This window comes from Nanorana parkeri, unplaced genomic scaffold (genome assembly GCF_000935625.1).
Source record: "Nanorana parkeri isolate BGI_ZX_2015 unplaced genomic scaffold, ASM93562v1 scaffold152, whole genome shotgun sequence".
Lineage (NCBI taxonomy): Eukaryota > Metazoa > Chordata > Amphibia > Anura > Dicroglossidae > Nanorana > Nanorana parkeri.
Genome location: NW_017306420.1, coordinates 912602 through 922126, shown reverse-complemented (window position 1 = coordinate 922126; position 9525 = coordinate 912602). Strand labels below are relative to the sequence as shown.

Below are 9525 nucleotides of genomic sequence, written 5' to 3'. Positions count from 1 at the left end.
TTGCAACCAGTTAAAAACAAAATTAAGCCAGAGGCATAGACCCATTAAACATGTTCAGACATAACCATAATAAATCAATATAATCTATAAGTCCATTCCCTACGCGTTTCGCAACTTGGATTCTTCAGGGGATTATGACCTACCCTAACATGTCTAGGCTCCATAAGAAAGCTAGACCCTCAGTAAGCCACTCCATTTGGGTGGTGAGTAAATTTGACATACGGTGGTGGGACTCTCTCCGTTGGGTATATATAAAAACCCAGACACATGTCTTTATATATCCTGTGCACTTTATATACTCGAAAATAGATCTAACAACTTTGTGGATTCATGTTAATCGAATGCATCATTATTATTTTTTGTTAGGGTAGGTCATAATCCCCTGAAGAAGCCAAGTTGCGAAACGCGTAGGGAATGGACTTATAGATTATATTGATTTATTATGGTTATGTCTGAACATGTTTAATGGGTCTATGCCTCTGGCTTAATTTTGTTTTTAACTGGTTGCAACTGCCGTTGCTCCCTTTCTTTTGTTCAAATTTGTATGTATTTTTGCATTATGTGTGATATTTAAATAAAAATCTATTTTCAAAACTTCAAGCCATGGTGTCATATCGCTCAGAAACCCCGGTATTTTTCCTGTTGTTTCCTGTCAAATGACACTAAAAAAAAAAGATATCGGTGATTGGTATTGGCGAGTACTTGAGGAAAAGAGGGAAAAATGGTATTGGAGCATCCCTAATGTAAACCTAGCTCAATGTAGTATATAGTGTATTTATAGCACCGCCATTAGGCTTTAATGCCTTCTTGATTAATGATATACGCCACTGTGACAAGTAAGATCTGTTTTTATGCTGTCATAGGTGAATCCAGTGCACATAAGCACATAATAGGCTTGCCGTTGCATAGAGAGAGCAGAACTATCGCAGTGAAACCTGATCTAGGAGACAAATGAGCTTGATGTCTCAACTTGGAAAGACTACAAGGTCTAGGAATCCAGCTTGTCTGCCCGTCAGCTGCATGATAGAAGAAAGAAAAATTGTTAGCCAAAGTTCTTAATCCAGAAGTGGAAAAATAGCTTTTTGGTTGATCTTCTATTAATGGCTGTGTCCCTGTTATTCATAGAGATATATAAAAAAAAAAATTTAAGGACCCTGCCTTTGATACCATCGTGGTTACTTAGAAGCTGGAGGACAGTGTATGTCATTAGGATGTGCTTAGACAGACTGACTGCAGGAAGCCTCTTATCACTGATCACATACAGAGCCATTCACAAAAGGGTGAAGAGTTTGGAGAAGGCAGGAGAAGTGAACAATCTAGTACAACATAGCTGAATTGGAAAGTGAGGTGAATTGGAGAACTTTTCTAAATCAGCTATGTTGTCCTAGATTGTTCACTTCTCCTGACTTCTCCAAACTCTTCACCTTTTTGTGAATAACCCTTAGTTCCAAGAATCAATCTTATATTACTAGCACAGGTGCCTCAACTTAAGACTTGATTTTTTTTCTGCATATTTTAGCCTAAGTCAGGTATACTGATATATACAGTATAAAAAACAATGAATATGAAGAATAAAAAAAATGTCCAGTGCTGCATATCTAGCTATACTGCAGGTCTAGACAAGCCCTCTTTATGTGACAGGATGAAGACAGATCCTTCAAAACTACCACTGGTGCAGCTGCTGTCCTTTATGTTGTGAGGCTGTAGTTCTTATTCATAAAGTACTATTAAGTGCTGTTAAAAAGTTGTTTTTTTTTATCAATTAAGCTGCTGCTTTTTTTTTTAATCATTTGTATGCAAACTATTTAAATTTGTGTTAATTCATTTTTGCATTGTTACATTTTATTGTCTTTATTTAAGAGAAAAATTGGAGAACCATATTTTAGTTAACTAACTAGTTTTTCTTTTATCAACACCTTCATCTCGCTTTTAAAGTGACACTGAACTCATGAGTTAAAGGAGAACTATGGGGTGAGTGAATTACACTCATCCTCATAGTTAGAGCCGACGTGTGACCTTGAAACTGTCACACGTCGGCTCTATTGATCCCTAAGTGAGCGAAACGTCCCTGTTTTAAAGGTATGATTTGTTATATATATATTTATTATGGATGCAGCGATATAATTTTTTACAGACCAAGTACCAATACTTGTCCAAGTACTCACAGATAGTGTCTATATTTAGCAATGATATGCTTTTTTTGTGTTGGTGGAAATAAAAAGTAAGTTGTGAGAATGATAAAAAGGTGAGAAGGTTCCCATCCACTTATGAGATGTTTTCCTTGGGCCCATCAGTGCCATAAAAATGGCAGTTTGCAGGGTGGTTCTACTGCTGAGCAGGAGAAGTGGAGTTAACAGGGGAATTGTGTTGTCTGGAGTTAGGTAACTGTTCTTTTCATATACAGTGTGCTGATTGGCAAGTGTTGGAGCCATCGGGATATTTCCAGGGTCACTGAGTCAAACCGATGAGTGATATTTTCAAAGCACCACTGACTCAGGATGGGGCTGAACATAAAAAAAGAGCAGATTCCTCCATCAACACTACGCATGCGTTGATTGAGGAAGCTGCTAGCTCTGTTCATATGCAGATTTTCCGACCGGCTCCTTCGACCAGCTGATCACAGGATGCCGGCCGAAAGGTGCTGACACACACTGTACAAATATCGGCCAGTTCCTCAAAAGCCGGTTGAAATGTGCACTGTGTATGGCCACCTTCAGTCCCTGTTCACACCTGGTCGTTTTGACGCTCAAAGCTAAGTGCGACAAAACTCTCAACACAAGAAATCCCATTCATTTCTATGGCCCCGTTCACACTTGAGAGTTTTTTTGCACGCTGGAAAATGCCAAACACTGCAAAAGGTACACAAGCTTCTTTCTGGTAGATCGCAGCACTTCAATGGAAATGCATTAAAACATGCGAACAGAAGCGTTTTGCACATTTCTGCATGTTTGCTCGCACGTTCCCTCATTCACAGCAATGCATTTGGATCTGCTTAAGAAAACGCGTGTCTTTGCCTATGTGACCCTAATCGTAAAAATTTACAAAACGCGCACAAATACGTACAAAGCATTCAAGGGAAAGATGTGCATGTTGACGTCTAGGTGTGAATGGAGACTTACAGTGCTATAGAGATCTAAATGAGGGTCATCATACATATTACAATCTGACCATACAGTCTGTGTACAATAAACTTTAGATTAACCAAAATGTAATATGAGGGCCTACCTAATTTCCATGCACTATAGAATACTTGTTGGTAATCTAAAAGAGATTGTACAATCAGATTGTAGCATGTGATGTGAGCAGGAAATAGACTGTCCTGCCAGTTCAGAGAGATGGCAGCGGCATGCCAGAACTCCAAATAGAATGGAGCATAGCAAGCCATGGGAACCAATGTACAAGGCTGTATTTCCTAGTCGGACGTCTTTCACGGTTACACCACATCACCGGTTCACTTCGCTAACTCGTTCCCTTAACAATTATTCCCGTGCTCGGACCCCGGTATGAGGTGACAGTGTGGTGGCACAATGGCCTTGGAGGCCTCTCTAGTGGAGTTCCGCAGGCGCTGGAGGGCAGAAATAAGCGGGGAACCCACAGCCCCGGCCGGCCCGCTATCGCCAAAGCGCCGACGGTCAGGAGAAAGCCCGGAGCCCGCTTACCAGAGTCGGGAAGAAGGTGCGCTCAGGAAATGTCTACCCGGATCTCCGGCCTGGGACACAGAAATAGCTGGGTGCCGCTTCCTGCAGCTGGCGGAGAGTTTGCTGGACGACGGGCCAGTCACTACACCAGGGAAGGAAGAGAAGCCGAGCTACCATGACAGGAGCAGCAGCCTGGTGGAGCAGCTCATCCATGACCTGGTAATGTATGCAGGGGGGAGGTATAGACAGGCAACTAGTCTCTGATCATTATTGGCTGCCTATATACTGTATAATATCTGCTTCACATTCCTGTGTAACCAAACATGTCCTGGGGGAGCAGCTCATTCATAACCTGGTAATGTATACAGGGGGAGGTATAGACAGACAGCTAGTCTCTGATCACTACTGGCTGCCTATATACTGTATAATATCTGCTTCACATTCCCATGTAACCAAACATGTCCTGGGGGAGCAGCTCATTCATAACCTGGTAATGTATACAGGGGTAGGTATAGACAGACAGCTAGTGTTAGGATCCAGAGCGCCCCCAGGTGGCGCTGGAGCTGAGCCCTGCAGTTCCTGGGCTCACCTGCAGGATTCTCCAGGCAGCCAGGGGCTGCTAGGTGCCAGACCACCACTGGGTGGTGCTGGTACCTGCAGCTCCAGTGCTCACCTGTGGGTGTCTCCCAGCTGCCAGGAATCAGCCCATTAGATGTTGCTCCTGGGAGGGTATTTAAACCCTCCCTGCAGTCTGGACCTTGGCTCAGGATTCCGTTGCCTTCCCCTGTTGTCTGAGTCCTCTGGCCTGAACCCTGAGACCCTGATACCTGTATGCTATCTTGTACCCTGGGCCCTGTTTCCTGTGTTGTTACACCCGTTGTATGTTCTAGGTGTTGGGGGTTACATTATTGGTTATGCCTGTTGTGGATTGTTTCTGTTAGCTTGCTAAGTTTATTAAAATATTTATATATACCATACTTGCCTGGTCCGTGTGGTCACACGTGTTTGGTCCGCCTGTATGGGTACCTGTGCAGGGTCACCTGTGCCGGTATCCCTGACAGAATCCTGAGCCCACAAAACGACCAAATCGACCACACGGGGACCTGCTGGCTTTCGGAGCCATTCCGGTGTCAAAATGGATCTCGAGAGCATGCGTTATTATGTGCATTTAGCATCTGAGGCAGCGCTGCCGACAGATATTCCAGGGTTCCCCCAGAGCAGACCTATTGGAGTGTGTCCGCAGGGCTCATTGTTTCATGGATATAACTGGTTGTCCTTTTGGGGATATCCAACCCCTAATCCAGATTTGTACCAAACTTGCACTGAGAGGTGATGAGGGTGATGACTTCTCCCCTCCGTATACCCTATCACAGGTTGTGTCACTAGTGTGGTTATTAGAGGATGATCCTGCCGGGTTTTTTGAAAATTACTCTGAGTTTTCAGAAGAGGCCTTGTTAAAATGTGTTGAGGCGGTTCAGTCCCTTATTGACCAGGGGGTCTGTGTGGGAACCTTTGCCCAACCCCTGCTCCTGAGGTGGTCTGACATACGGTCTAGGCAGTCTAGCCCCTTTTCCAAAGCCCGATCGGGGTTAACCATGTTGCCCATGACAACCGCAGGGACTTTTGTTATTCCTGATTAACAAATCTGCTCCCAGTTTTCCGTAGCAACAGTACCTGATTGTTCAGATGATGGGGATTGGAGTGCACTGATGTGATAATGTCAGCGCCTTTCTCTGCTGTGAATAAAGAGCGCCATGGTGACACCTCCCCAGGGTGCAGGCCAATGACACCCTGCATTTACAGTAGATTCCTAGGTTGAGATGATGCTGGGCTGAGGACATCTTGTGGCTATAAAGGGGTACTGCGGGTCACATCTTCGAGCAGTAGCTACTGCAGCCATAACTGCTTTCTTCTTTAACACAGGCTAAGGGACATTTTTGAGAAAAAAATTGTAAACTGGATTTAGGCTCTAACACCACATTTTGCCTTCTCGCTGGGTGAAAAAGCTTGGTGAATAATGTGCTCAAATCCCAAATGAAACATTACAGGCACTAAAAGCTGTTTCTCTGCTTTAATTAATGAAGCATTCTCATTACATTATAATACCAGTTAATATGTTAAGCAATGATGGCACATCTTGATGACTGACTGCAATCCATTATAGTTTTTAAAAGAATTTGTTTAGTTACTGGTTAATAGGGATTTCCATTTTACTTTCATAAGACATTTTCGAAGTAAAATATTTGCCAATAAAATGTATATCGAAGATACTTCTGTTTTACCGTCAGGCTGCTAACAAGTGATCTGCTCAAGATCACTTGTACAAAAAGGCTCCCTTTCTACATTTAGCCCTGCTGCTTGCCTGAAGTAGGGCTAAATGTAGAAAAAAAACTACCCGCTCAGCGCCTGGAACTGCATGTACCGGGCATCAGGCAATAGGAATTCCACACCCTTGACTATCCATGTGTTGTACAGTACAGAATTCTGTGCTAGGTTTGATTAGTCCACCATAGTTTGATTGTATCTACCGCAGAATCTTATCGAATCGTATTTGTGCAGAATCGTCTAATTTAGATCTTGTGCTTATAATAGGACACATGACAGGAAGACTGCACTCTGGCACTGGGCTCAAGTATTCAATATATCCCAAACAGTTCAAATCCAAATTTTTTACGCCACTTAGCTCCCAGGCAATTTGTTCACCAAGCCCTGTGTGACCTGAAATAACACATGCACAGCCCTATTGGGAGCCTGTACTGACGGCTTTTCTTCACATTAGGGCTGCTTCTCTCCCCATACAGGTGGGAACACAAAAGCAGGCTGATGCAACTTACCGTATTTTTCGCTCCATAAGACGCACTTTTTTCCCCCCAAAAGGAGGGGGAAACAGTGCCTGCGTCTTATGGAGCGAATCCCGACGCCCGAGACATGCAGTTTCGGGTGCCGGGCGAGTAGTAGGAGCCACTGCTAGTTTAATACGAGTGATCTAACAAGATCACTCGTATTAAAGCCGAGCAGCGGCGGCGGCGATCGAGTTCAGCAGCTGGAGCCACTGCTCGTTTAATACGAGTGATCTAATGAGATCACTCGTATTAAAACAGAGCAGCGGCGGCGATCAAGATAACCATAGAGCAGACGAAGAACGGACTTTCTTCGCCTGCTCTGTGTGATCACTGAGACCGCGGCGCTGTAATCACAGCGCCACCTGTCTCAGCGGTCACTAACTGCAGCTTCTGTCACAGCTTCTGTCATAGAAGCTGTCACAGAAGCTACAGTCTCGAGTGCTCCATAAGGCGCGCCGGACCTCCCTGCGTCCTATGGTCCGGTGCATCTTATGGACCGCAAAATACGATAGTTTAAATATAGGTCAGCAGGAGGTCAACTGCAGGTCAAATGCACCTGTCAATTCACTAAGAATAGTTACATAGTTTGCCAGGTTGGAAAAAAGACACAAGTCCATCGAGTTCAACCTATAGAGATATGAAAAAAAAAAGAAGAAAAGCCTAAACAGAACGCTATGCCCCCAATTACCCAATGTTGATCCAGAGGAAGGCAAACAGACCCCTATAAAGCATGGTTCAATTTTCTCCAACAGTGGAAAAAAATTCCTTCCTGTTCCCATAAGGCAATCAGATATTCCCTAGATCAACAATCTCTGATGCTTAATATACCTATAAGAACTCAATATCCAGTAATATTCTGTGCATTTAGGAATACATCCAGATTTTATTTTTAAGCAACTAAGCTGGCTAGAACTAGCTCTTGGGGGAGTCGCTTCCACATTTTCACAGCTCTAACTGTGAAGAATCCTTTCCGTATGCAAAGGTTAAACCTCTTTTCCTCCAGACACAAAGAGTGCCCCCTTGTCCTTTGCAGTGACATTAAAGTGAATCATTTGGCACCATTTAAATGGTCCATTTATGTATAGTGAGCTTGGTGCCAAATTATTCACTTTGTCTTAAATGATGCTAAATGCAAGTGAAACCTGAAAACAAGCTGCACTGCATAAAGTGCAATGCCACTTATTCTGTAACATATCACTATTTTCAAATAAAAAAATATTTAGAAATGCCTAGGCTAGAATAATGATATCTAAATAGAAAAAGGAACATAACAAGATGGGGGTTACATAAAGTACATTTACTAAATATTCTGTAAGAAGAGACAAAACTCCATGAAAGGATGTGTCTGTGTGATACTTGTCATCTTCTAGGGATTTCCGCCTGGCTTACAATATCAACAATGTTATCATAGCGCTCAATATTATGCTCTCACTTTGCTGATTGCTGCGAAATGAAAATCTCTTATACTTGATAATATTTCAAACTGACACTCGCAGATATGTCCTGGGGCCTCTTACCTCAGAATTCTTAGATATTTTACTATATAGGATGGGAGCTGAAGTGGCCAAAGTCTGACAGATTATTTACAAAATACATACTAAACATCTGGGCAACCTTTATATTCAGCAACCTGATTTTGTGATCAGAGCAGAACCTGTGTATACATAAGAGAGATTATTTTGTTGAACTGAAAATCATTGTTAGGCGACGCTTTAAAAGCTTTTACCGCTCATCAGTTTAGTGTTATCAGTGATTGATGGCCCTAGAACTATTGCTCTCATTCCGACGTTCGCGGCGATATGTAACATGTGCGGCGTAATGGGTGCAATCGTCGTTTTCACAGGTATGCGCACCTTTACATGCGTGTATGTAGGGGTGGGGACTTTAAAACATTTTTTTGTTTTTTTAAATTCTTTTTTGTGTAACTTTAAAAAAAATTGGGGGTGAAACTTTACATTTTTTTACTATTTTTTTTTTTACTTATCGCGCCCGAGCGGGCGGATGTAACAGGACGTGTATACACGCCCAGTTACATCCAAGAAGCTCCCGGCAGGCCGTGTATACACAGCGGCTGGCCGGGAGGTAGTTAATTGGGCAACACAGTGGCGTAGTGGGTGGTCCATGGTTCAAATCTCGGTCAGGATACTATGTTCAAGGGGTTTTCATGTTCTGCGCTTGCTCTGGGTACTCTGGTTTCCTCCCACACTCTAAAGGCATGCTGGAAGGTTAATTGGCTCCTGTCTAAATTGGCCCTCGTATGTATGCATGTGAGATAAGGACCTTAGATTGTAAGCTCTTTGAGGGTAGGGACTGATGTGAATGTGCACATGTGAAATAATGCCTACATTGTCGGTGCTATAGAAATGCCAATAATAAATAAATCATTTTAATTAGGGATGTCCAGATTAGAGCTGCAGCTAACGATTATTTTCAAAATCGATTAGTTAGCCGATTATTAAGTTCGATTAATCGGATAAAAAATAAAATACATTTAAAAAAATGGTTCCAGTGATGAGACTACTAGTTTGCATTGAGATTGTAGTCCATCACAGGAACAAGCTTGGAGCGGTGGAAGTAAAAAAGGAAAAAAAGTGTGGTGTGCAATATAGTGAAATGGAAAGTGTAAAATTATACAGCAATGAATGCAGAATGGCACCGGCTATAGAGGACTACAAAACCCAGCAATAGTACATTATAGCTGGCGATATTCTGCATTGCACTGTATAATGTGCTATTGCTGGGTTTTGTAGTCCTCTATAGCTAGTGGTATTTGACATTGCACCACTGTATAATGTATTGTTGCTGGGATTTGTTGTACTCCACTATACAGGGTCGATTTCCCACAAGGCCAACCAAGGCCTGGCCTCGGGGCAGCAGGGAGTAGAGGGGGCAGCAGGGGTGTGGAATTCCTATCTCCCTATGCCTGGGCGGGTAGTTGTTTTCTACATTTAGCCCTTCTTTGGGCAAGCAGAGCTAAATGTACAGCAGGGAATTGATCTCAGTGACATTGTATGCAGCCTGCAGGTCTGCCATTCTCCATGGGG

The 9525-nt window shown here is 43.0% G+C and overlaps 1 protein-coding gene across 1 annotated transcript in view; it reads left to right on the top strand.

The window, feature by feature from the left end:
* Positions 1-3483: 3483 nt before the first annotated feature.
* The window catches only part of FBXW8 (F-box and WD repeat domain containing 8), a 107524-nt gene continuing 101482 nt past the window's right edge, over positions 3484-9525 (top strand). The window contains exon 1 of the mRNA XM_018554280.1: positions 3484-3857. Coding sequence (XP_018409782.1) covers positions 3528-3857 — 330 coding nt within the window. The 5' untranslated portion in view covers positions 3484-3527. The remainder of the gene's footprint in view (positions 3858-9525) is intronic.